Source organism: Marmota flaviventris, chromosome 12, assembly GCF_047511675.1.
Source record: "Marmota flaviventris isolate mMarFla1 chromosome 12, mMarFla1.hap1, whole genome shotgun sequence".
In the NCBI taxonomy this organism is placed as follows: domain Eukaryota; kingdom Metazoa; phylum Chordata; class Mammalia; order Rodentia; family Sciuridae; genus Marmota; species Marmota flaviventris.
The window spans coordinates 104,277,054-104,305,015 of NC_092509.1; the positions used below are offsets into that span (position 1 = coordinate 104,277,054).

Below are 27,962 nucleotides of genomic sequence, written 5' to 3' on the forward strand. Positions count from 1 at the left end.
TGCCCAGGCTTCTCCACAGGCACCTCTCTGTGTAGTGTTTTGTTTAAAAAGCACACATTCTTAACAGGGGTAGTTCTCCAAGTCCCTTACCTGTTGAGGCTGCTCCTTTTCTTTTTGCGAGCATGCACCTGCAGAGTGAAAACACCAAAGCCCAGTACAGGGAACGCCAAGCCTATTCAAGACCAGTTATTGTGCTTGAAATAGGTCTCATCTCTGCAAGTCAGAGATCCAAATCTCCACTCTGAGGACTGGAACCAACAGCAGCCATTCTTTTGGAATCCCTTTACAGGTCTTTCTAGCTTGGTGAGAATCTTACGGGTGTTTCAGTTAGCTTCTTTTTGCTGCTGTGAATAAAAGACCCGACAAGAACAATTTTAGAGGAGGAAAAGTTTATTTACAGGCTCCTGGTTCCAGAGGTCTCAGTCCAGGTACAGCGGGCTCCATTCCTCTGGGCCTACGGTGAGGCAGAACATCATGGTGGAAGAGTGTGGTGGAGGGAAGTGGCTCACGTGATGATCAGGAGCAGAGAGAGACTCCACTCACCAGACACAAAATGTATACCCCAGAGGCATGCCCCCAGGGCCCACTTCCTCCAGCCACACCCTACTGGCGTTCAGTTGCCAGTCAGTTAATCCCATTAGGGAATTAATTCACCGATTGGGTTAAGACTCTCATAATTCAATCATAAACCTTCTTGCATTGTCTCACACTTGAGCTTTTGGGGACACCTCACATCCAAACCATAACAATGGGAAAGCATACAATTGGGTTATAAGCTATTATGTCACTTAAGGTTTGGTCCTGCATCCGCCTAAGCAGTTTGCAATTAGTGGGAAATGCTGAGATGGTATATGTACAGTGGAAGAGTGTTGTGGGGGGAAGCAGAGAGGACCCCGACAAGCAATCAGAGCACCTCAGTGTTCTCATCTCTGTAGTGGGATAATCGTCCTTCTCTCTAGCACGCAAAGTTGTGGCAAGGCTTAGGTGAGATAATATTTGCAGAAACTCTTTGTAAATGCCTCGTAACTCAATTAGCTAAACTTCAATAGTTTGTATTTGTTTTTTCTTGTCCATCTTCGTATCCCCAGACACAGCACAGTGCTTAATCAATGTTGAAGGAGTGGATGAATAGCCCCGAACAGATGGCCTTGCTCGTGGGGGGAGTCTAGGTTTCTCCATGATGTTAGACATCTTGTAGAAGTCAGGACTCTGAGCTGGTCTCTTGTGTGATTTAAACACCCTTTTAAGGAAACTTTCTAAGCCTAGGCACCATGAAAGTTGATTTGAAATACATGTACCTTGGATAGCAGTTGGCAAATCCCTGGCCCTGGGCACATGCCCTCTATTAGACGGCTCTCCCAGATGTCTGTTGACTTCTCCATGGTCTTTCTATGTCTGAATTAACCTCTGAATGTGCTCTCATAGTTTGACCCACACCTATTTAAGTAAAGTGTTTGGATTCTCCTGCATTCTACAAAAAAGCCTACTCCACTAATTATTTCTTGTGTTTAATAACCTTACTAAATATTCAGAGTGCCACAGGGAGAGGTCCCTTTGCACCCTGCACAGCATCTGTCCTCCCACTGGCTCTATTCTTCCTCTTCATTCTTTTTTCTTTCCCTTTTTTCCTCTTTTAAATAACTTGAATGCTTCTCTTTTTCCTGAAGACCAATTCTGCCTCAACCCGGGTTGCTCACCTTTTTCTCTTAATGCATTTGTGATGGTATTTTTTTCCTAAACAAATGCAATTCCCATTCCTATTCAGGAACACCTAATACCTAACTAAATTCACATGGCGTCTATTGACATCAATATGATTTTATCTTGCGTCGTTAGACACAAACTTTTTAAAATCATTTTGAATTTTGTCTGACAACTTGCATTTCATCAACTGTTGGGGTCATTTCGATCTTTGGTGCATACAGAAGGAGCACAACTGATTAACGTGATAGTCCGTCTAGGGTATGAGATAGATATTGGAAAAGGCAGAGGTGGTCATGATTTTTCCAGTGGCTCCATCATCTCTTGTAGCATAGGCTTGAGAACCAGCTGGTCCTGACCTCAAACTGAGCTGGGTCCACATAGAAGTCAGATAATTTGGAAAGTCATTTACTCTGAGTCTCAGTTTCTGGGTGCACAACACGTTAGAGTTAAATATTAGGGTATACTATTGAATTGTTTATAGCATCTAGTGACTTTTAATATTTTATCCAGCTGGCTTAGGTTGCTAAACTTTGATAGAAGCTCAGCTTCAAGAGAAATCGATGCTTTTATGCAATCAACCACTTTCTACTGGCCAGCAGCTACAAGTACAGAGATGTTTAACAAGAGAACCCTTTTTATGTGTCATAATTAAAGTCCATCTCCCAGAATATGCAGCACACATGCATGGACATCTTAGTAGTAAAACACAAGTTTTAGATAGACACGTGGCATCCATGTAAGCAGAGCAGCCTGTCCTTGCAGTGGTTGGCCCTGACGGTGGTGGAGGAATTACCAGCTCCTCCGGTCCTCTGATGGCTCCTCAGTGGCTCTGTGGAATTTCCCTCTGATTGCCCAGCAGGCCGAGCTGCTTCCACCCCGTCTTTGCCCCTGTCTCCTTCACTGGGAATCAGGCTTGCACTGTGGTCTGATGGCTCTTCCAGCCTTTCCTACTTGCTTCCTATTTCCTCTCCCACAGGGACTTTCCTGAATGAAACCCTTACCGTGTTTAATCTCATTTTGTCCTCTGACTTGGATGAAGTAGGATCTAACCCTAGAAGCCCTTTTCTTAGTTTCATTGATGTGTTCCCTGGTCATGTAGCAGAGTGGACAAGAGAGCGAGTTCCGTGCAGCGTGAGCATACCCCACCTGTTGCAAACAGCCCCAAATTGCAGGTTGTAGTGGCCTCTTTCAGGATGAAAGGCGGGTTTCAAGGAAGAGGCTTCCTCTGGGTTAAGCTTTTGAAATCTTTATTATTTGAAATTATTGCTTGAAATTTTATTACTTATCATGGTCCTACTAGTTTATTTAAAAATATCTTCATTTTTCTGTATAGAACAAATGTGACATGTTTGGCTTTCGATAGAGAAAATCAAGGAGTTATCTATCATACCGACAAGGAGAGTTAAAAGGAAAGGTTAGAAAAGAACTCTTGCAAGGGGAGGTTTTGGAGGAGGTGGAAACATCTTTCCCAGGAGAAGAGCAAACTCTTAACTGCGGCACGAAGCGTCAGAGCTGAACTCAGGAGGAACTGGGCCTTGGGAGACGGAAACTGCCAAGGACTGATCTCTGAAAGCCCCTGTTTTTGCGACTGCAGCAGGGATTCTGACTCGGCAGCTGTGGGTTACTGTGACATTTGTACTTGGACCCTGCACTGCTGTGAGCTCCCAGGTATTCTAATGTAGGGGGTCTGCGGATCAGAGCTTGGAGTGAACTGCCCTAGGTGGTTTGTCACATTCAGGATGTAGGGAGGCAGGAAGATGGGTGGAGTAGACCTTCCTCAGAGGCAAGGAAAACCAGTCATGTGTTTAAAAAGATAACTAGAATATCTGGAAAAATTTAAATGATTTCTAAAATTTTCACAGCCTATATATTTGATCATAGTTTTGTCCTAATGAAGCTGTTTTTCCCTCATTCATTTAGCAGGTGTCCTTCAGCGTCTTCCCCGGTAGAAGCAGGGTAAGAACCAGGGCTACTTCAGAGGAAATGAAGGAATCGGGCAAGGTGTGCAGGCCAGTCGGGACCAAGCCTTGCGAATCGTAAGGTAGGAGCTGGAGACTTTTCCTGAGAGGGTCAGACGGTAAATGTTTCAGGCTTTTTGGGGCCACACGTTTTCTACACAAGGACTCAACTCTGCAATTGAAGCCCCAAAGCAACCACAGACAATAACTGAATAGGTGGGCTGTGCACCAGTGAAACCGCGTGCCAACCCAGGTGGTAGGCTGGGGGGCCCCCGGGCGGCAGTTGCTGACCTTTGCTATTAAGGCGTATTTGCCTTTAATAATTGGCAAAGTAATCTGTTTTTAATCCAGAACTACATATATACACCATTTGTGATTAAAAAAGGAATTTGCTCATAAGAGCAATGAAAAAAATTGGATGTCAATGCTGGTGTGATTTCAATGAATTTGAAGGAAAGTTTCCGCTGATGGAGGCTCCCTTCGCGTGGTTGGAGGCCCTTCAGAGAGAAACACAGGCCAAAATCAAGAACAGTGTCCACAAAGTTTTGGAGGAATAAAGAGAAGAGATTTGCCTAAGTCTTCAACACGTCTGCCCCTTGCCCTCTGGTGGTCTGGGCTCATGGCTTTGCTTATCTGCCAAAGCACAGTTCATGAAAGAGCCGCTAGAGCGAAGGTTCCCTGGCTAAATGTTTGCCATGTTGCTCAATGTTCATTAACCCTGACTGATTGTGTGTCTTCTGGCTTCAGTTCCAAGGAAATGTTTGTCTCCCCTAACTAACGGATGGCTTCCTCTTATCAGATGCCAAGGGTTCTGTGCGATTCAGCATGTTGTCTTGGTCATCTGTAAGGTCAGCGCCAGGCTCAAGGCTCAGCCATCACGACGCTTTCCATCGACCTGTGAGACGCACTTTTCCTTCTCTTCACTGATTCCTACTTTTTCAAATTGTTAACAATTATCTGCTGCTGGTGCATAGGATCCTTTACAGTAAATTCCTTCAAACGCCTTTTAAAAATTTGTTCTTTTTAAATATACTTGAATGCTTTCTTGATTCACCTGAAACATAAACTAAACATTGTAAATAAAATTAATCCAATCATATCTGCAAGGGGAGTACTGTTGTCCATGAAAAGGTCCCCCAAACTAACATGGATAGTATAATAAACAGCACTAAATATTGATAAGTCCTTCATCAGATTTTTGTAAGAAAGCATATTCTGGGCTGAGAACAGGACCTTCAGCTGAAAGTCCAACAAACCTGGGCTGCGATTTGAGCTCCAACTCAAGCCTAGCTGTGTGGTCTTGGGCAGGTTTTAAAACTGCTCTGAGTCAAGGTTCATCATCTGTAAATGGGTGGAATAGCTGTCCCTACCTCGAATTAAATAAAGCAATACATAAGCTGGGCACACAGCACAATCTCTGGTCTATGGTAAATGCTTTTAGCTAGCTGACATGGAATGCTCTTTTTTGAAAATTTTTGCAGCAGTTTTGCTGTCAAATGCAGGGGATGGGCTGTTGGTTTAGCTTTCAATTTGAGGCTCAAGGTCTCTCTGAGCATCGTGTGCTTTTCTGTCTGTCCTCTCATTTTTTCCTCCAGCATTTTTGAGTGATTTCTGCACCAAGCAAATGGAGCACGACCTAGTATCTGAGAAGTTTGGTACCAAAAAGAGCCCGCGTAGGAACACCATCAAGTGCGCTGTGCAGGGGCTGTAAGTGTTGACCACAGTTTACGTTTTTTCAGTTATTTAAACCAGCGAGCTGCTTTCCGCTTGTGTAATTTCTACCATTTCCTCCCCAAGGCTCGTGACTCTAACTACCTGGGGATCAGTGGTATTTTATGGTACTTTTTGGAGCCTGGTGAACTTGAGGAGAAGGTGGAATGGGAAAGAGATTTCATGCCACGATCTTGTTTTATGCCTAGACCTAATTCTCCTAATTCCCCACAGTTACCCCACTAACTTGTTCCTCCTGACTCTAACATTTAGAATATGATGATATTTTCCTTTTAGTCTCGGTTTCCTTTAAGAGGCACTGACTGACGAGATGATAGAGCCACAAACCTGGGCTGCGGTTTGAGCTCCATCTCAAGCCCAGCTGTGTGGTTTTGGGCACAGATCAGAACCGCTAAATGTGGAAAAACAGGGCCGTGACGATGGCCAGCAGCCCCATCATGGTCAGCAGGAGGGAGGCGAGGTGAGGGGATGAGGCCTTCAGAGACCGGGTCTTCAGGGGCTTCAGGATCCTTTGCTTCTGGGTGAGGATGGCCCTCCTGGCTCCTTCCCACTGCCCAGGCCCAGTCAGGCGGTACTGGTAGGAGTTGCAGGGCCCGAAACAGAGTTTCAGCGCCAGCTTGGGGTCTTGGAAGAAAAGGGAGACCAAGTCTGGCTTCGCACCTATCTCTGAGGCCAGCTCGTCCAGGTAGTCGACGTAATTGGTCTGCAGTATCTGGCTCTGGCTGGTTCCAAACCTTAATGAAGAAAGTGAAAAGGACAGATTCACATGAGTTCCAGGTCACACGGGAATACGCGGCATCCACTAGCTGCTGAAAGGATGGAGGGTGAGTGGAGGATGCATGAGCTTTGAATGAGTCTGGGTGGAAAGTGGGAGTTTATCCCGGCAGGAAACCCTTAGTCAGACGGAGAGTGGGCCATAACTCAATAATCAAGAATCCCTGGGGACTCGGGGAAGCTGACAAGGGTGACTGGGACTCTCATTTAGTGTTTTTTTGAGCAGTTGTAAGTCTCCAGGCAAGGATGTACCAGTCAGGGTTGCTGCAGTCATGTACGACACATGCAAAAGCCAAGATGCTTGATATTTGCTTGTTAAGTTACTAATGTACCCAGAAGTCTGGCTGGCATGTAGTAGATGCTCAATAAATGTTAGATAAGGAGATAACCCCTTAAATCAGACGTAAGACTCCCGAGACAACTTTCCCAGGATATTCCATCGCTGTTGAATCCCATTCCACCTAAACAAAAATGGCTAATCCTTGGTTTGTCACAACAAAATCCTTTCCGGATTTATTTTGATGGGTACCCCCAACTAACTTTCAGGAGATCTTCAGGCTACTGTCACACCACTGCCCCATCCCATTCCCTCTCTAACTGGGGTGTGGGTGGCCTGAGAAGATATGGAATCTCACATGCTTGTCATAGAAAACTGAAACAAAATTACTCTAAGGAAAATGTTCTGATTTGGCAAAATTTCTAAGTAATTGGTTCTCAAAGTAGTATGTCTAACAATCTTCCAGGAAGAACAAAACTGCAAATTCCCAGTCTCATCCACAGAGCTTCTGATCTGGCTGGACTGGGTTGCAACCCAGCAATACGCACTTTTCTCAGCTAGGTGGCTTTTGTAGGTGGTCCGATCGCCGTACTTTGAGAAACACTGGCCTATGTAAACATTTTTTTAACACATGCTTACAGGTCAATTCTTCTTTCATTCCTGGTGACGATGTCCTCCATCATGGTCTTCTCTGTGGGCAAACTGCACAAGCCTAGAAAACAGAAGTTTGGTTTGGGTCATGGGCACGATTCGGCATCCTGGCTCTGTCTAGCAGTTGGTTCAAAAATCCGCTTCAGGCCATTTCATCAAGTCCGACCAGACAGGGCTGCTGGGTAGCCGAACTCAGGGGCGAGGCTGCTGGGGCCTTGTGTGTGACGCTCTCCTGCCGCACAGTCAGTGTGGATCAAGGGGCAGAGGCTACGAGGAGAGATGGGGACAGTAAGCCCGTCTGAGGAGCCTGGAACCCGGCCGAGGGGCATGGGCTCTGTTCTGGGGGAGAGAGGACACTGGGAGCTCCTGCACAGGGACCACGTCAGACTTGCCTTTGGAAAGATCCATCTGGTGCCGTATTGGGGGAGAAGGCTGAAGGGAGGTGAGCCTCCAGGTTGAGAGACCAGGAAATGGCCATCAAACCCAGGCTCGTGAGAGATGAGAGTGGCCCCCACTGATGAAGGGCAGTGGGCAGGGAAGGTAGATCAGGGCAGGACTCCTCACCGTGTGCTTGTGATTCCACCCCCTGCCCACAGGTGTCCTCTGAGCTTCACAGGTGTTGAGAAACGGTCAAGTCCCTGCTCGTGGCCAGCCATCTGACCCTCAGGTTCCGGAAGTCAAAACTGAGCTGGTCCTTGAAGCCCTCCTGTCCAGACTCGCATCCTGTTCCCAGCACTCTGTCCACCCAGGTTCCAGGGCTGGATTCTACAAGCCAGCCTTGGTTCCTGCTCTCCCCCTGTTGAACCACCCTTCACCCTGCTGGTTTCATCCTGAGCAATTTCGCACACTCCTGTCCTCTTCTCTGCTTTGTGCTCTGGCCCAGGCACGTGGTGTATCAGCAGAGACGATGGCAGGGGCCTTCTTGCTGGGCTCGGAGGCCCCAATCTCCCCCCTTTCTTTTCTCTATTCCGCACCTCTGCTGGAATAATCTACCTTAAGTGCAGATCTGCTGATGCCTGTTCCTCGCTTATACCTCTCCACTGGTGTCTCTGGCTGAAGAGCTTTCTAAGGCTTAATCGCAGGCCAGACTTAATCAGTCAGGGTCCAGAAGTGTCCACCAGACAATTTTATGTGCAGCCAGATTTGGGAAGAACCAATTTACACTTTGCAATCCATGGTGCAGTTTTGCTTCCTGTCCCCGTCACCTTCCCCAAGGTTGCTCCCATCCCTCTCCACCTCACCCACGTGCTCTGGGAATGCCGAGGAGCTCACAGCTCGCCAGGTGCATGGACCTTTGTGCTCTCTCAGGTGGTTCCTTTTCTGCCCTAGAAATGCAGCCACCCAGGAAGTTGTCCTCAGCCGGATGCCCTCCCTTGTCCCACGCCATAGCTCTTGTGTGTTCCTATACCGAGGCATTTGCTGTATAATGTTAAAAGCATTTGTTTGGTTTTCTCTCTGTGCCCCCAGGTCCCAGCACAGGTGTTCAGTGAGTATTTTGTTGCAGAGTTGAACCCCAGAGGCAGGGGGGAATCACCTGCCGAGGAGGGTGAGAGCTGCCCCCGTGCCCGGGAGAAGCCTTTAGTGGGCACCTCTGCAGGGCTGTAGGAGGGCAAGCTGCCCACTCACCTTTGAAAACGCGTGTCGCCCAGCGTGCCTGGAGCTCAACGGTTGGGAAGATGGACCCCAGGGGCTGGATGAGACCTATGCACGCGAGGGTGGCCTTCTCCAGCTGCGGGGGGAACATGTATTTATACAGCGAGACCCTGTTATCCTCCACCTTGACGAGGGACTCTTCCAGGAAAGGGAAAGCGAAGGTGTATCCTGTGGCGAAGACAATGACATCGATGTCCTCTTCTACCGTCTCATCCTCAAAAATGGCAGAGGTTTCGGTGAGCCCCGTCACCCTGGGTTTCACCTTGACAGCTCCGTAGAGTATGCGGCTTGGGAGGTCATCATTCAGGACGGGTTCTTTCAGGAGGTATCTGGGACACACAGAAGAAAACACTCAGGACCACCTTTCACTGAGCCACCTTGGGCCCCCTTGGCATTTGGGGGTGGTAGCTCTGAAAACAAAGGGGTTTCTCAGGTATCCGCGACTCTAACCTGACTAGTTGGCCCGCCTCGGCCTGACTTCATTCTCAGTCCCCAAATCCCTCCCTTCAATAAAGAAAGGAAAACATGTAGGTGAAGTGAGTAAAAGAGAAAGCCCCCCTCCCCCGGGGGCTTAGACACAACCAGCACTCGGTCAATCCCCGGGAGGGCTGGGGACCATTATCCAATCGGTGCTTCTGAGTATTTTGTTATCAGCTTTATTTTGCCTTTTCATTTAATTCCTACCTGGTCAGAAGTAAGGAAGAGAAAACTTCACTTAATTAGTAATGAAACCTGCTGGGGGATCAGTGTGAGAATCAACATGTAAAATAGATATTGGTTGATCCTGAGTATCCATGGACTCTCTTTGTGGTAACGGGATGGTGGACTGAACTATTTCTGGAGTTCTATTTTTTTTTTTTTATGTAGATCTGAGAACCATTTTCTTTTTCTTTTTCTTTTTTTTTTAAAGTGCGACAGCACATGCACTTGTGTCAGGCCTCAGTACAGCAGTTGCCCGGTGTTTATTAAGATCTAAAGATCTATATATTTTTTTTAAATGGAACGAGTCTCTTATCCACTAAAGAAAAATAAACATCCATAATGTTTGCTTGTGCTTACGATATCAATGATGTATATATTTGAGATCGACTAATATTTGTCTTTTGGTAAAGAGAAAGGAATATGTCCTCAAAAGCTGCCGGTGGGAGAGCCCTTGGGGTGCACCATCCTGGCCGAGCTAATCAGATGGGGAGCTATGTGCTTCCCACCGCGTCCCTTGAAAATAAGGTTGGGGTCCTTGAAGTAGCCTTCTCCAGTGGGGTCAACTCTGGTGCTAGAAAGTTCTTCCCATAAGCCCCAATTCTGCTTTTGGAGCAGCGTCTGACACGTCTACATAATCTTCTGAAATATATTTTTTAAGATATAGGGAACAAGTTTGGCGTTCACACTGCAGAACCCGTATGCTGCACGTACTGTTAGGTTATGGCTCAGACTACCTACCCTGTTAGCAACATGGATCTTTGTAAAGAGGGTCATCTTCAGACAACCTAGCTTACCGATGCACCAAATCATAGAAAAGCAAAATGACTCTACTTGTTTTGAGGCTGAAGACCATAATTTTCGTGGTTGAACCACCGATTCATCTGTTGCTCCCACATCCATTTGACAATGGCCCGTGGCAGAACATTCCGGAGCATGGTGCTGAATCTAGTGTGGAACACAGAGTCCCAAGGATAACCATCTTCAGAGATTCGGCTCAAGACCCAGGAGCCTTTTCTGGTGCTGATAAATACCTGGGAAATAAAAGGAGTGCAGTTTAAATTGAACACTGTTCCCCTGGGAGGAATCTACTGGGTAGGTGATCTAATGCGTATGGCCCCAGAATTCCCTGGGATTCTGTCGTGAAGATCAAGTCTGTTGTGAGGGGACATTGCCCTCAAAGTGAAGTCCTTCTAGTTTCACTGTCAGCTTTATCATCAATGGGGGACCCATGGCTTCGACGCCCCCCGAGGACTGCGTGGACACGTGAGAGTATCTCTGGGTAATACCAGAGGTCAGGTCCACCATCTCTGCTGTGTCTACAGAGTGGTTTTCTGCTTCCCGTAGATCCACTCGCCTTGCCCACCTTCCCCCATTTCTTTTATGGTCCAGGTGAATGTTTACAACCCTTGGAAATGTGTGGCCACAGCCTGATGACTACACAGGCAAACGCGGGGTCTGCACCCCCCAGAGGGAGCGCAGTAAGGGAAACTGCCTTCCACGCTGGGAAGAAATTTGCCATGAGTTTTAAAGGTTGAAAACTGTGAACAGATGCTGCGGTTCTGTTTCTCTTCAAGTACACACCTGGGTTCCCTTTCAGATGAATTCTTTTACCTTGTGTACTAGGACTTCCCTTGTTTTCAAAACGTGTGCTTTAAATCTCTTTTTAAATATAAGTGTTTTCCTTGTTGACTGTTACTCTCCCAATCTCCAAGTGCACGTTAGAACTGCTTGTCTCAGATTTTCACTTGTCCTTTTGAGTTCTGTGGTTTAAGGCTGTCCTTGATAAATGATCCACTTAAGAAGTTAAGATCATGGACTCTGGATCCAGACTGCCTGGATTTGAATCCCAGACCCACTGCTTAGTCAATTGTGTAGTCCTGAGTGAGTTATTTCAACCTCTCTGTGCCTCCGTGTCTCTCTCTCTCAGATTAAACGAGGTGCTACGTGTGAAGTACTTCAGGTACTGCCTGGCGAGCCGTAAGCACTGCTGGCTGTTCCTATTTTGTAAATTCAGGCTGGAGGGGCTGGTTTCCTACAGTGACTCACATCTGGACTGAGCGTGAATTTGGAGATACAGTTTGTGGCAAGGGCCTCAATCCTTAGTCTGTGGGAGCACCCCCACAAAACACTGTTGGACTGTTGGTCTCTGGGTGGTCTCGGCTTCAGTCTTGCTCCTTGGCTGACTTGGCAGGACTTTCGTTAGGTACTAGACACTGTCCTTCAGTGTTCCCTTTACTCACCACCCCAGTTCTCCCTTGGGGTTGGTCCCTGTTTCATACCAGACGTCGTGCCTGTTCTCTTTGCTCCTTCCTGCTGTGATCCTACCTACTGCCTGGGGGTCGCAGCTGGCCGGCCCCACCACTCCTGGAGCACATGCAGTTGGGGTCCGGCTCTGGCTGATCTCTCTGAGATGGGCTTCAGGATGGAGGGCAGAATTTTAGAGTTTGGAGGGAGTGCATGGATGACCAGCCCCATCCCACAGTGTCCTGAGTGGGGCTTCTGGGCTCTGGCCGTGGGGCTGGATCCTGTGAACGTGACCTTCTTTTAACAGAGCAGGACTCACTCAGGATCTTGGTTATTCAGCTGTAATGTAAGTTCTGCAGTTGCACCCGGTTCTGTCTCCTGTGTACACAGCTCTCATAAGACCTCTGGTAAGTCTTCTCCCAGGAGATTTGAGAAGGCATTATTCTGAATAGAGGTTTCATAAGTACATATTTATGTGATTAATTAGTATTGAGGAGGCTGGGGAAAGAAGAATGAGCTATTAAACTCACAAATATGGCCAAGGTGGTTTCTTAATATTGAATCTGGCATCACAAGCAGGGCTTGTGCATGGCATGACCCCTGTGAAGGACTGGCTCTTGCAGTCCAGGACTTGGTATCTTTGGAGCATCCATCCAAAGCCCAAAGCCCTGGCCTGATGACCTGCAGTGGTCGAGGGTGGATTTTGCTTGATGGACGGCTACGTCAGCTCAGCTGTCTTCATCTCACCCAGTCACATGCCCTTCCTCCTGCCGTTTAGGTGTCCCCAGTACGAGGGCATCGGGCAGGTGGCCCCACACCCCTGCTCTGCTTGAGCTTTGATAGTTACTGCCTTCACACTTGTTCTTTACACCGAGGTCTTAAAGCCTTGAAAAGTGAAAGCTGATTTCTTTTCACACTTGGGTCTAATAAGTCCTTTTCTGGTTTTAGTGACCTGCTGTGACCCTAGGTTGGCACTGAACAATTCTGAGTGACAGGTGACTCGGAAAGGTCCCCGTGTAACGCTTTCATTAACCTTCTGGGGAAACACCATGTGTATTTATCACATTTGCTACTGGGCATCTCAAGCGCTCACTGTATAAGACTCAAAGCAGGAAAGTTTTACAGGACAAAAAGACAAGGCTGTGGCTGCCTGTGCAGCCAGAGACAGCAGCAGAGGAGCCCACGGTAGAGTGACTGGGCTCCAGCTCCAGGCCCTGTCGGGAGCGGACACTGGAGGGAGAACCCTTAGCTGTTCCTCATCTTTGCCTGGGTCTGTCCTTCTAGAAGGGATTTATTTTCTGCCATTTATTTAAATATGCCATCTGTTGACCCTATCCACGTCTGGTAACACTTGACTGGTGGTCGGCTGGCGTCCTTCTTGAGTGTGCGGTGGTTTTGGAGAGCCACATGAACAGCTCCCATCCTCGGTGGGTGGCTGGCTATCTATTCGCTCTTTCTTTCCTGGTATTTGTGCAACTGAGCATTATCTATATTTCAAATACCCTGAATTTCTAAAAGGCAGTCCCCAAAATATGAACAGGTCAGCTTCTCAGTAAGCCCCCTTGGGAGAAACTAGGTCTCTTATACTGAAAATCATCTAGTCGCAACTTCCCCTTTTACAAACGAGGAAGCCACAGCCCAGAAGTGACATGACCCCGTCTAGGACACGTGGCTGGTTAGGGGCAGAGCGAGGAGGTGAGTCTGCTTCTGGACATCTAGATTTTCTTAGGTACCATACTGGGCAACCCAACCAACTGGCGAATAATGACTGATTTTGCAGCTGGGATGTGCCAGAGTGCCTGTCCCCCCGCTTCTCCCCAGGATACCAGGTCAGCAGAGAGCATCGCACCTGCGCAGCCTCCTTGCTCAGCTCAACAGCAATGTCCGAGGCCGAGTTTCCAATTCCAATCACCAGGATGCGTTTGCCCTCAAATCCAGCTGGGCGCTTGTATTGCCGGCTATGGAAATACTGGCCTTGGAACCTCTCGATACCTTCAGGGGGAAGAGGAGAGAAAGCTGTGAATGTCCAAGGGTGCAAGGGTGTCAGGCTAATTTCAGTGAAATGGCATTGTTGGCTTTGCCTTTTTGGGGTCAGTCACTCATTTTCCTTTATCCCCCCTCACAGGAGTTACAGCACAGGTCAGCTGGGAAACTCAGAGTGGAGATCAGGAAGGTACAGGGAGGGGTTGAAACAAGAGGCTGCAGCACATGTATTTACCAGACCAAAAATACGTTAGATGAACACAGCAAGTGAGATGCTGGCTTCTGACAACTCATGATTTGATTGTGGACTCTCTAGGGACACTTCTGTATCATACGGCAGATATTCTTTTAAATATCTTTTAAACACATTATGAAATGATATTATTATAATTGTATAATAATTAGAATACATTTATTATTCTAATTTTGCAAATGCAAATAAAAAATAAAATAAGCCCAAACCCAGGCATATAGAAGGTATGCACTGAGTAAGTCGGTAACCTGTTGGTGGTTGATTGCAGATAAGCATCTCCTTGTGCTTTCCTGGCCACCCTGGTCACTCTTCCCAGGAACACATGACCTTATTGAAGCACTTGTCTTTGGTTGTGTTGTTACTTGCAAGAACCATTGTATCTTGGTTCTTAAAATGGGGGCCGTGGCCAGCAATGTCAGGATCACCTGGGAACTTATTAGAACTGCAGATTCTTAGCTTCCTGCCAGGTATATGGGATCAGAAATCTTGGGTGTGTTTCTCAGTCTGCCAGGTGATTCTGTTTGGGGACCATTGCTTTGGACAGGAAGGCCCAACCCTGATGGCCTGTTAAGTGCCCTGATCAAGCCTGCCACAGCCTCGGAGTCCGAGGGGGCAGGAGGACCGCTGCATTCCAGGTCTTCCTGCAAGGGAGGGCTTGGGCAGCCTCAGGACAGACAGCGGCAGTGCTCCTCTCCTGCCCTCCTCCCCGTCACAGTGCTGTGGCAGCACTGAGTCCCAGGCACTCTCTCTGGACTGCCGACTGGGCATGGCTCTGAGGCTTGGGCTCCAGAGATACAACAGACTCATCTGCGTTTGGCAGCCACAGGGCTAACAGGGCCTCTCCTGCGGAGAGCCAGTGTGTGTGAGAATTCTCTGGAAAGCCTTGTGACTTTAAAGGACATCAGAGGTGGATACGTGGATGGTGTTTGGAGTCTTTGATCTTTCCAGCTCCATCCCAGTCTTTCCATTACCCCCAGCCCTGGCAGCAGTCCCTGCCTGTCACCAAACTGCATGTGAAGTTCCAGCACACCTGCTCCCCACCGCGAGTCCCCTGGCCTCACCTGGAAAGGACTGCAGGGGCATGTGGGGCAGGATGTGATGGCCACTGCAAACCATGACTGCATCAAAAATGGCGCTTTGCTCCTTGCCGCCGCTCTGGGTGACAACTTCCCACTGGCCAGAGGATGAGAAATCCGGGCGTCTTTTCACATGGAGGACGGTCGTCTGGAGCAGACACAGAGGGGCGTCATTTGAGAAAGGCTCAGGCTTGGCGTGGGCTTCCCGGGGCCTGGGAGTGGGGGTGGGTGGAGTGTGATGCAGAACCCCCCTTAGTTCTCCTCCAAGCCCCCGCAGCGCCCGTCCCTGCAGGCCCCTGAGGCGAAGGATGCCAAGCGTGCCCCTCCCATTCTCTGATGGGCAGCGCCGGGATGTGCTGCTCTGCGCACCAGGCCTGACTCTGCAGTGGGGGCCCTGTGCTGAGGGGGCCGTGCTGAGTGAGGACTTGAGGGAGAAAAGAGAAGGAAGGCAAGTCTGCTCATGCCATTCCAGGGCCACACAGCGAGCATTTGTCAAGAAGCACTTAGGGTGCCCCTGTGTGGGGGCTCTGCGGGAGCAGAGATGTCTCACGTGGAGCACTCTGCAGAGAGCTTGGCAGGTTGTCAGCCCTCCATCGAGTGGTATTGTTAAAGTTCATTATTGTTGAGAGTATGACAAGTTAGCTATGCAGTTCAGGATGTCATCTGCTTGAAATAATTTATTGCTTCTCTAATTGTTTTTAACAAGCCCATTGTCTGGAAGTCTAGTAGTTTAAAAAGTGTTCCTAAGTGTTTCATGCCGGAGGTATTTAAGAAACAAATGGAAGCAAGCTTGCCACACGTCTAGAGGAATGACATGCTGTAACTCTTGCTTTCAAGTATCTGAGTCTCCTCTGTACACACTATGACTTGGGTAAGTGTCCCCCAGAGGCCCACTCACCAAGGGCTCGGTCTCCAGCCCACGGCACTGTTGGGAGGTGCTGGACCAAATAAGAGGTGGGGCCTAGCAAGAGGAAGTCTGGACACTGTGGGTGTACCCTAGAAGGGGACATTGGGCTCAGTCCCTTCTTGTCTCTGTTCCCAGATGCCATGACATTGGCAGCCTTGCTCCACCGTGGGTTCCCTTCCACAGCTACTGCCTCCCCACATGCCCAAGGCAGTGGGCCAGGCGAACATCACTGAGGCTTCCAAAACCACGAGCCAAAATGAACCTTTCCTTCTCTGAAGCTGATTAGCACAATATTGTTTAAAAAAAATTAGACATTTTTTCAAAATACCAGTTTGGTGACTTTTAAAAGCTGTCTCAATTTAAAAATGGGTAGGTGACATGGATGGAAAACATGTGAAAGAGCTTCACAATACGTGGGTAGACAGCAGCCGAGAGAAGCTCTCAGATTTGTAGCTCAGAGTTGCCCATTAACCAAGCACTGTGAATCCTTGCTATTCCAGGTGTGATCTAAGGACCAGGGCCTTTAGGTCACCCAGGAGCTTGTAGGACGTGCAGACTCTGAGTTGTCATTGGGAGCCTGTTTAACCAGAGTCTGCACTTGAACAAGCTCTCTGCGTGATTTCATCTGCAGTTGAGAAGCTGGTGCAGGTTACGTTGCCACTCAGCAGCAGGGCCTTGCACAGTTCACCTACTTCTTCTATTTTATTTTTAATTTTTTTTTTCGCTTTACCACTGAGTTATATCCCCAATCCATATATATATATGTATATATATATATATATATATATATATATATATATATATATATATATATATATTTGCAGATGGACACAGTACCCTTATTTGGTTTGTTTATTTTTATGTGGTGCTGAGGATCGAACCCAGTGCCTCACAAGTGCAAGGCAAGCACTCTACTGCTGAGCCTCAATCCCAGCCCTCCCAATCCTTTTATTTATTTACTTTTAAAAATTTGAAACCAGATCTTGCTAATTTCCTGAGGCTGGCTTGAAACTTGTAAGCCTCCTGAGTTGCTGGGATTACAGGTGTGCACCACTGCACCTGGCCTTTTTTTTTTTTTTTTTAATGAGGTGACATTCACTTTATTAATTCTTGATGCAGCATACAATGTGAATAAACATCAATGAAAGGCAAGATGGTTTTCATGCAGCATTCGTTTTACTGTCTCTGAACTGTCAGCCCTATTATCTACTGTTTCTTGAATCAAGTCCTAACATCTATGACTTAGGTCAGCGCGGAGACCAGTAAACGGAAATCCCCACCCTCCAGAAAACAGTGGCCGCAGTAACATAATAAACAGGAGAAGCGGCTCCCTTGTTAACTTTAACATGATCTTTAGAAGAACAGAGAGTATAAACTACATTTTACAGGAGGGCTGTAAGTTTGACCTACCATTAAGCTTCTGTTTTAAAGAACCAGTCATTCACAAGATAAAAGTACCAGGAACTGGGATAAACTACATTAGGTAAAACTGCACATTTTGACAGTGTTTACGAATATAGACTTCCATAAAAATTAGTAATTAAAAACTAATATGATACAAGTCTGGTACATGTAAAAGTAGAATTACTAAGAAAATGAGATGTATCAAAACAAATATGCCTAACAGTATTTATCTGAAATATGATTTAAAATTCATTTTCAATAATTTAAAATTCATTTTCCATATAGTTACTAGTTCTCAGAGTATATGTTGATGATAACAAGGCAGTGTGTTGAATGACAATGTTTGGTTATATTGTTGTTGATTATTTGTTTTTGAGAAAGCTCAGGAAAAGATGATTCCAAATGTATTTCAAAATGATCTGCCATCTCTGTGTTGCTGGAGGTTGTGAAATTAGCAGGGATAATAACCCACAGGCTTCTGAGGTGAATGGAGAGTAGCAAGTTTATTTAACACATATCAAGAAATCCCATTATAGAGAAGTTAAAAAAAAAGAGTAATTTGATTTTCTTCATATATCCTCTCAAGGGAAATGAGGCTAGGGACATTCAATGGTAATGGATATAGTTTAAATGCAGTTTTACCATCAATATTATCATCATTAAATGTTCAATTTTAACAGCTGATTTTCTTCTGTTAATGTATACGATCTACAAGACCAGGCAGGGGCAATCACACTCTTTGGGGGGATTAATATCATGCTCTAACCTTTTAACAAAGATAGTTTATTCACAATTTCTTCTATCATCAGGATAACTTTTTTATTTAAAAGTGAACCGAACTCATGTAGAGAAACTCATTTCCCCAAAAATACAGTACCTGGAATTGGATGTATTTTAGAAGATCAAACTTTTTGGCAAAAATCCTGAAATATTCCAGAAGTTTGGAATTGTGTAGGAAGTTTGGGAAATCTTCAGGCATGGGAAAGTCACTGAAACAGGACATTTCCTTGCTGGTGTTGGTGATGACGGATTGGTAGATACTTGCTCGGCCATCTTCTACGTTTTCCTGAAGGAGGGAGTGAAACAATTAGGGGTGGTCATGTACTGGAGCAATCCTTTGGTGTCCCACCTTTCTCACACTCCTGTGTCAAGTGACTCTGTAATGTGGCAGCAGGATAGAATGCATGGGTGGAGAGGTGCAGTGTGTTCCTCTGCTGGGACCTGTGTGCGTCTGCCAGCTTTGCTGAATGGGATGCTGTTGATGGGTGTGGCAGGGACCATTTATTTGGCACATTGCAGGATATTTAGTGTCTCAAGTCTCTACCTATTTAATGTCATCTTCTGGGAACCAGTTAACTGCTTAAATTTGCCCTCAAGGGACTTCATACACCCTTTTCCTCTTTAGGGACCATGATACGCTGGGACATTGGACAGAGAACAAGACAGAGAGTTTGACGTAAAATGAGTACATTTGGGAGTGGGGAGTTTTCACATCTTGCTTTGTATCTGCCTGCCTGCCTTCACTTTGTGCTTTATGCAACTTTCCCTTCCTCCAGTGATAAAGGTGAGCAGCACTGACATCGATCCAACCTTAAACCTGATTTCTGATGTCAGCAAATATGCTTTGGCAAAACCTGAAGCAGCCATATGGTTGAGTCTGATTTCTCCTACAAATGGTGCTCTGCAAAATGCCCTGCATGGGGAATCTGAAAAGAGCCGAGTATGGTGATTCAAAGTCTGTGAAATCAGTGTGTGGTCAAAGAGGCTTTATTAGGAAATTTAAATGATGCTACCCAAGAACAGCCCAATATGTGTTCTGAGGATGCACAGACTGCGGCGTAACGCAGAGCAATAGCACTCGCTGATTCGGTTCAGCACCAAGGCCCGTATGAAGACACAGAAAGCCTGTAGGAATTCACCAATCGAAAGAAGTGACAGACTTCCTGAGACAGCCCCAGAGGGTCTTCCACAGCGTGTGACAAGAGAAAGCCAAGATCATCTCTAGTCCAGCCTCACCCTAGATCAGTTGTGCATGTTCTTTCTCATCCTTGTTCGCACAGAACATTTCTTTCCTGCCTGATCTTTAGGTGGAGGTTAGTGTGGACTAGCAGAAGGGCGTTGGTCTCTAGAGTTAGATGCGAGTTTGAATTCACATCCTTCAGACTGTTTTTAGTTGGGACCAGTGAGTGCCCCAAGTTCCAGCCCCCCCTTATGTGCACAGGGCTGCAGCAGTGCACAGCAGCCGTGGCCATCCTTAGTGAGGAAGCCAAGGCTTAGACAGCCGTCAGTCACGGCTCACTGCTCACCGCAGCATGAAAGTCCACCAGGGTAGCTGCCCTGACGGGTACCAATAACTGCACGGGTGCATTCGCTGTCACCAACCTGAACTTTCTAGTATTTTCTGTTCAGAGGTTAAACTTGATCTCAAAGAGTTCAAAAGAGTACACTTATAGGATCTTGTCTCCTAAGTGAAAAGCTCCCTCTGTGTCCTAGACTTCACTGTGTCCTAATTTCAGGGGTTAGCAGCACCAATACGGGTGCCAAAGCTAAATGATGTAGGATCCTTGCTAAATAGAGGCTGTTCCTAAATGTCTTCTGCCCTCCTTCCCGTCTCTGTCTTCTCACCCACTCATGATCATTCCATCCCCCTTACTTACCGTAGGTCTTTTTTCATGGGTGTGTATTTAATTTTCCTGGACAGAATCAAAACTTGGACAATGCCTGTCACGATTGCACATGGCTTGGGAACAGCTAGTCAGGGCAGGCCAGTTTCCTGGGAGGTCAGAATTGACTGTGATATTTTGCTAACTGTAAGCAAGTATTGGAATCCTAAGGGGGTTTGCAATAGAATATGGAGGGGCTTCTGCCTGATGCAGGGATACAATGATCTAAACTGGATAAATAAACAAGGATATTTTAATTTTCAAATACTAGCTTCAAATTTCATAATACTAAAGCCAAACTGGTTTTTGACTGAACACAATGTCCTTGGCAAGACTGAGTGCCTGAGCTTCTTATCCAATCAAGTGTTCAGAATAGGAAATATTTCATTAAGCAAAAAAAAAAAAAAAAAAAGAATATTTTTAAGATCAGACCAGATAATTTTGTGAGTAGCACAGAGTAATCAGTGAGGCTTTCTGGAATCAGAGAGACTGGGCTGATATCCCAATCCCACCTCCTCTAATGGTTTGGTAATCACGGACAATTACATAAGCCAGTCTCCTCATTGTTCCCTGCACAGTGGGACTCACTGATAAAGCCAGCACAATAAGGCACTGATCACAATGCCTGGCTCAAGATATGTCCTCAGTCAGTGTTTGTCTCTTTTGCTATTATTACATACCACTAGAGTAAACTTTTAAAAGAAACCATAGAGTAAAATCAGTCAGACTGAGACTGTTAAGCTATAGCCAGGATGTTAGTTGTTTGTTTTTAAGACTCAATGAATTGGCTTTAAAATGTGGTGGATTTTCGTCAGGCCAATTTTAAGGGAATTTGAGTGGTGAGATCTTGTTCTGGTGCCTGAGCCCATGTAGTGACCGTAGGCCAGGGCAAGGCTCACCTCCATGAGTTGTGCTTGTGCAGTTTATCAGCAAATGATGATGATATTAGGATTCTTATTTGAAGATCTTTATAGTTGTGTTCATTGGTAGACAGTAGTTTAAAAAAGTTTGTTGGGCTGGGGGTGTAATAAAATGGTAAAAGCACTTGCCCAGTGTGTATGAAGCTCCAGGTCCTATCCTCAGCACCCCCAAAACAAAATATATATAAAAAGAATTTTTTTTAAATGTTATTTCTTCCTGCATTTAGTTGGATGAAATAGATGTGTTTGGATAAACCTAGGTAAAATGGTTTGTTGTTTTCCCAGGAGAAAAGGAAGATGATTAATACTGACTTCATAAACAGATACATATCAAGTGTTTATTCTGCGCAGGCCTCGAGTTTCAACTTAGGGGTAAGATGCAAACATCTATGGTTTGTATGGAGCTTATTAGTCTATGAAATTAAAATGCATCAGGGCTTTGGGGACATGAAAGTGAAGAAACTAAGAGAAGAGAGGCTTTGGGGTCAACCAAGACAAGGACAGGGAGATACAGATTCCAAAACAGATAAATGAACTTACTTGTTTACTTAAAATACAAGCACTTCCTAAAGATGATATTAATGCACATAGAGACTGGATTTGCTTATGGGTCAAATTTGCTGCAGTTTACTTGGTTGAGACAAATGGTCATATGAAGATTTTCCTCATTCGAAATTTTCAGAATGTCAGAAAACTGTATTTCAAAACTAAATTAGTTCAGGTAACAGTGATTTGGGATTTGTCATCTTTTTAAAATATACATATTTTTAGTTGTAGTTGACACATACCTTTATTTTATTTATTTTTATGTGGTGCTGAGGATCGAACCCAGTGCCTTGCACATGCTTGGAGAGTACTCTACCAGTGAGCCACAATCATAGCCCTGGATTTATCATCTTTGACCATGGACTAGATTAAAGCTATTTTTGACTTTATGAAAATAGAAAGGTTGTCAAAACTAAGTAAGATTCAAAGTAGAATATATATAAGCTACTCAAGAGAACAAACTTATAAAGCAAAATTAGATTCGCTTGTTATGAAGATGAATTACAAAAACCTACACATTAGCCCTTTTTTTTGTGTGTGTGAAACATCGTCATATTGACTTTACCAATCAGTACTTTGCTCCCATGATGGATAGTTACTCTACAAAGTTAGAAATAATAAAATTACTTTTCTTTGAAAACTTTCTATCATTCTATCTTTTCACTCTTTGGGATGGATCTTACATCCATCTACTGTACTACATGAATATGTTTGAAACTTTTTACTTCTTTGTCTGACAACTGAACACAAAACTATGGTTTCCAAAGGCATTGGTGGTCCAGTTACCCTAGAGGATTCGGGAGCTCTGAAAAACACCAAGTTTGAGTAGGTCTGAATTGTGCCCAGATGCCTGCGTTTTGGAAGAGCTCCCTCACTACTCAGATGTGCAGAGGAGTCAGGGAGCCGTCTAGCATCCCTGCATGCTCCCGTCTATCCACTGGGCTGGCATCTCTTTGGATCACTGGCCTTGATCACTCGGAGTTTTCTCATGCAACTTCCCGACTCAGGTATTTACAAGGGACACAGTCTCCTCATGACGGACCCTGTCCATTCTCTGGAGCCTCAAAAGTTGTCACTCCTCCACCTGCCTCCTTCATTCCAGCTGTGCTGTGACTCTGTGTCCTCTAAGACTCAGGTCTCTCAAGCTTCCGTACTTCTGCATATGCTGTTTGCTCTGCCTGAGACTCTCTATCTGCAACAGACCCCATCCCTAGTTATTGTCAAGACATAACAGCATCACACCTCATGGAAGCCTGTTTCCTACTGGGTGAGGCTCTGTGATTCCAATAGCAGTCAGCGTGTTAGCCCTTATAAAATTGCACTCTGGAAGGGATTTTCTTTTGTATTCCTTCCTGAGGTACAAGCTCCTTGACAGCGAGGACAGTACATCTCAGTATTTTTAGCACTTGGTATGAGTCTGGAGTATAGGAGGCTTCAGTCAATACATTTATTGAATGAGTCATGCTAACCAGGAGCCTTTTCTATCATTGCATAAAAGACTTAACAATAAAAAAGTAGGCATTCACTAGTTTTGCTGATAGTACACTATAGACTTTGTTCTGTTATAAAAACTTTAAGGTTTATCTGATAGTATACTATAAATTTTATTCTATTCTATTGTTCTTTAAACATGTTAGGAAAAGTTAACTTATATCTTAGACCGCTGGTAAACAGAACTATGGGATCATTATATTGCTTGTTTGATTGCCTGGAGAGTTACACGTATTTAACACATTAAATTTGGTTCTTGGGCTGGGGATGTGGCTCAAGCGGTAGCGCGCTCGCCTGGCATGCGTGCGGCCTGGGTTCGATCCTCAGCACCACATACAAACAAAGATGTTCTGTCCGCCGAGAACTAAAAAATAAATAAATAAATACTAAAGTTTCTCTCTCTCTCTCTCTCTCTCCTCTCTCTCTCTTTAAAAAAAAAAAAATTTGGTTCTGTCAAATGGGCAGCAGAGTGTCAAAATCCATTATGGTGAATTGTGATGTGATAAATTTATCTAGGAGAACCTCTGCAAGAGGGTAAGGCTGTCGTTATGTCTTCTTTTAAGGACATGGCGCTTTGCTCTAAACTCATCCAGATAAGACAATACTCTTAAGTGAACAGATGCAGTTAACAATCACTGCTGGTAGCAGGCCCGCCCTGGCCCCTGGGGACTCAACCCCCAGTTCTTTGTTATGCATGTCAATGTGGCCAGCTCACAAGGCTTGCGGTTCCCTGTTTATCTGCCTAGAGCATATATGTCTCTTGGGAACATCTTGACCTGTTGGAGCCTCCTGATAGGGGACAGTGATGTGATGGTAACCCAAGGACGCAGTTATTACTCTTCCCTCCTCACTTTTGAGTGATTTCCCGCAGCTGTTAAAAAGATATATAAGGGGAACAAATTTGGCAATAAAGCGCGCACACGCTCCCTCCTGGATGAAGAACCTTGGTGTCCTGTGTATTTTTAACCCCGCCGTCCCTCGCCGGACTCGGCTCCGTTAGCCGGACGCGGCAAATCACATGCCAACTAAAACAGGAAAGGCTGCGAGGAGGAGGAAAGCAGGTGGAGTGGATACTGAGGTCAGGGAGAGGGAACCATAAACAAGTCCCACCGGGTGCTGGCCCAGGTAACCGCTTCTCATTTTTATCCTTCTATGATCTACATTCTAATCAATAACTTCCATGGACACAAACGCAGATCGTCAAAGTTGTGAAGACCCAAAGCAGGGAAGCAGACAGTGATGACAAATGGTTGATGTCAGATAGACTTTTCTCAACCAAGGATCAAACCAACTAATGTTTAATACACACGAATGAGAATTCTTCTAAGTAGGGGTAAAGCAATGAGCCTCACAAGAACAGGATAATAGTGACTTGGATCATCAGTTGCTCAAATGGACAAGACCCTGGGGTTTTAACAGATCCCCAAATCAGCGTGAGTCACGTGATGAGAGAAGCAGTGCAGTGGTGGACCACATGTGCGTATTCTCAGTTCTGTGGTTTCTGAGAATTGTCACCGCCTAGTCATATGGGCAAGACTCTTCACCTTGACTTCCTTATGGTGTTGAAGGTTATTGCAAGTATAAAATGAGATAATGCATGTGAAAATAATTCTACCAACGTGAGCTTTCATTTCTTGAATGCCAATGCAACCTTGACCTGCCTTAGTGGAGGCCACTGTGCAGGCTGTGGGCAGCGCAGGCGCAATGTGCAATGCCAGGCCAGGTGATCACAAATGTGCTGAGGACCGTGCTGGTGTCGGATTCACTTTTTACTGTCTGAGGCAGTGCCCGGCATCTCTTTGACCCTGAAAAATGTCTTTGGAGAAAATAAATTTATTTGAAATATTAGACCTTGGTGGAGTCATGTTTTAAGAGACTAAAGTGATATTTCAGACCAACTCTAGAGGAAAGAGACTGAGACATCTAGAGATTGTTATGTGAAAATTAATTGAAATAGCTGGGCACATGCCCTGGGAGAGGGGAGGCTTGTGTGTAACAGGAAAGCCGGGTGCATTGGTTACCTCCCCATGACTACAAGGCATTGGGCATAGGCAGAGAAGGCTAATGGCTCTCTCCGTACCTCAGTGAGGTTGTTAAATGCAAAGGCTCAGACCTTCCTTTGTGTTCTTTTGCATCTATTATGTTCCCCTGGGTGTTATTTATCTCCATCCTGAATTTCCGGTTCAGATATCAGTGAAGACAATCCCAAGACCTCCTTCCCATGGGCATAGTGAAGAGAGATGCATGCGGAGTGCTTCTGTGCTGGGAAAAGTGCTAGAGCATGATCTCCGCCCTGCCTGTCCTTCCAAGATGACACTAGGGGGCGCTGGAGAAACTTCTAGTAGAATTCAGCACCAAAGCTGGGCTTGGGACAAGGATTTTACATTTTTTTTTTCTTTTTTAAACTGTCACTACTACATATTTTAAGTGATTTCCAAAGGATTGTGTGTAAACAGAGAAATTAGTGAAAAACTCATTTAAAAACCAATTTTGGGTGTGGAGGGATCTCATGAAAATAGAAGGGAGATAGTAGAATGGGGTAGAGGTCTAAAGGGAGGGAAGAGGAGGGAAAGGGGAGGTGGCGGGGAACGAAAGGGATAGATTATATTGTGTGCAGCACAAATGTGTAACAACGGGTGCCATGATGTGGAATTATGATGCACCGATAAGTAAATGGGAAAAAGAAAAGATTCTGGGTGGTAGAGTTGTGAAGAGGCGTTTCCCCGTGAGCAGGGGGCTTGCCAGTGGCCAAGTGGCCCCCTTGGCAGTCTCCGGAAAGATCCTTTCGAGGCCCTGGGGGCAGCCTGTGAAGTTTTGATTACTGTTTCCCCTGCAGAGAGGTAGTATGTCTTCAATCACAACAGAAATGACCAGCATTTTATATCACCCTCTCAGGACCAGCTATAATAGTCTAATGACCCGTTTGAAAGAAATGAATGTGATTCAAGCTGGTTTTCCAGCTTTCTTCTCTGCAAAGCCAGTGTCTCATGTGAGGATCGATCTCTCCATCACTGACCCTGAGAGTGCTTGTAGAGCAATATTTCCTGTTTGATATTGTGCAGCGCTTGCCAGACTTGTCTCATCACAAGATTCATTGGAAATCTTATTAAAACCCCCCAGGAGACTCTGATTCTGTAGGTCCGGTAATCCGTATCTTTAAGAACCCACATAGGTGTTTCTCAGGTCAGATTACATTTGAGAAGCCTAATGTTAGAAACATTCCTTTGGAATGAGTTTTGAATTGGCAAAGCACATATTCCGGGTGACCTTGCCATGCCCCTAGTTGGTCAGCCTGTAGGAAGAGCCCTCTGGATGGCCACTGCTGACATAGTTACATTCCCTCTGCATGGATTTGAACATTTTGCTCCTGTCTGGAATGTTCTCATGTGTCTCGATACCTCAGTTAGATATACCTAATACATAATCCTTAGGTTGCATCTCCTGAGTTATGAACTTGAATTTTGGTTTAACCTTTTTGAGCAAGAACACAAGTTAGGGCATAGTGATAAGTAGGTGCTCAGCTGCCTGGGATTGAATGTGACGCCTCGAGCTGCGTGGTCATGGCCAGCTATTCAACCTCCCTCCTTCTCTACTTGCTTGTCTGTAAATTATGTAGACACTGTTAGTAGCTAACAGAGAACTCTGTGGGGAGTCGGGAACTGTTCTAAGTTCTTCATGTAAATGATCTCCCCTCATCCCCAAAGCAGCACTGTGAGATAATTCTACGTCTCTGATATTATCCCCAATATAACCACGTAAACTGAGGCACAAGGATGTCAGTCACTGGCCCAAGATCTCACAGCAAGGAAGTGGCAAGTCAGTACCTTTTAAAAGCTTGTGGGAAGGAATAATTGTGAACCTTCACGTGCCTTTCTGATTTCAATACAAATCCTAAAGGATGGCTAGCAGTGTCACTATTGGCACTTGATGAAGAGGAAAAATTGAAATAATACAAATATTTAATGAAGAGTTTCATGGCAGTTATACTAGCACATAATCTGTAGTTTGGAGAAACAAACATGGTTATTTGTGGGAGAGAATATCAGAAGTGATGGGGCACATTTTCTGAAGAAGCGTTTGGCTCAGTGATTGAAAAAGGAGTAAATAGTGCCTTGAAAAGATTCCCGTTGCTGCTATTTTTTAGATGTTCTCCAACGTTAGTATAGTCCCTAATTAGTACACCAGAGAATAACAAAAATATGGGCCACGAGACGATTGCTGGATACAAAGGATGCCTTCCTGGGTTGGCACCTGGGCTAGCCTAGTGTTGACCTGGGCAGAGATGCCAGCCTGTGACTCAGGTTCCTGAACAGCTCTAGATATCTAACAAGAGAACTGGGTCAAAGTCGCCCCTGAAATCCCTGCATAGGGCCACAAGTAGCTATGATTCACCCTGAAATAGCAGCATCACCCAGTCAAGCTGCAAGGAAACCTCACTTACCTTGAACCTCCACAGCCCACCGATGTCTTCTGTCCTCTCAAAGCAAGTGGGCTCCAGCCCCTCGTCCACACAGCACTTCAGCGAGACCAGGCCGCTGACCCCGGCTCCGATCACTGCCACCTTCTTTGCCATGTGTCCTGTCAAGGAGTTGACCGGTCATTACTGCTTAACACAGGTGAGAGAGTCCCTGTGGTGTGGTCAGGTTAGCTGGTTTTAAACAGTCTCATGGTAACTCAGTAAGCAGCACTAATTGAGTGAAACGCCTCGCTGGTCAAATCCTAGTCTCCTTTTCCCCTTGAGAGATGCTGAATTGTCTTGGACTCGCTTGCAGACCTTGTTTATGAGTCTCGGTTTAACATTAAAAACAACCCCTTTAACAAAGCCAAAGTATGCAGTAAGGCAGTGTGTGAGGTGAGCCAAGCTCGGTCATGTCCCTCCGGGTCCTGAGCCCTTCCTTCTCTGCTCCTGGCTGTCACGCTTACCTTGCCTTTGAGCACTGGCCCTCTGAGAGCAGAGTTCTCCCCATTGTGTGTGTGAGCTGGAGACAGTCTTAAGAGGCAGAGGTGCTGTGGGAAGCGGGAGGA

General features: G+C 45.8%; 1 protein-coding gene across 4 annotated transcripts; it reads right to left on the bottom strand.

Annotated features, from left to right (window-relative positions):
* Positions 1 to 312: 312 nt before the first annotated feature.
* Positions 313 to 27,956, bottom strand: Fmo2 (flavin containing dimethylaniline monoxygenase 2). 4 transcript variants are annotated; one of them, XM_071600324.1, is made up of 10 exons: positions 27,861 to 27,956; positions 27,379 to 27,515; positions 18,195 to 18,383; positions 14,992 to 15,154; positions 13,544 to 13,686; positions 10,282 to 10,481; positions 8,722 to 9,077; positions 7,084 to 7,156; positions 6,054 to 6,127; positions 313 to 344 (listed from the first exon to the last, which is right to left on the bottom strand). In XM_071600324.1, the coding sequence occupies exons 2-10, from the start codon at positions 27,508 to 27,510 to the stop codon at positions 328 to 330; spliced, it is 1,347 nt and encodes a 448-aa protein (XP_071456425.1). In that variant the 5' UTR covers positions 27,511 to 27,515; positions 27,861 to 27,956; the 3' UTR covers positions 313 to 327. The 4 variants fall into 4 exon arrangements, 3 of the variants coding, with proteins under 3 accessions (XP_071456425.1, XP_071456424.1, XP_027790760.2); XR_011704014.1 differs by lacking the exon at positions 313 to 344 and adding an exon at positions 2,935 to 4,728 and having other exon boundaries at positions 5,721 to 6,127; XM_071600323.1 differs by lacking the exon at positions 313 to 344 and adding an exon at positions 2,935 to 4,728.
* Between the last annotated feature and the right edge of the window lie 6 nt (positions 27,957 to 27,962).

Coding starts and splice junctions, on each gene's coding strand:
- Fmo2 (XM_027934959.2), bottom strand. CDS start 27,510: ATGGCAAAGAAGGTGGCAGTGATCGGAGCCGGGGTCAGCGGCCTGGTC. Junction 13,687..14,991: donor GCCCCTGCAGTCCTTTCCAG/GTGAGGCCAGGG, acceptor TTCCCCCTGAAG/GTATCGAGAGGTTCCAAGGC. Junction 6,128..7,083: donor AATGAAAGAAGAATTGACCT/GTAAGCATGTGT, acceptor TTCTTCATTAAG/GTTTGGAACCAGCCAGAGCC.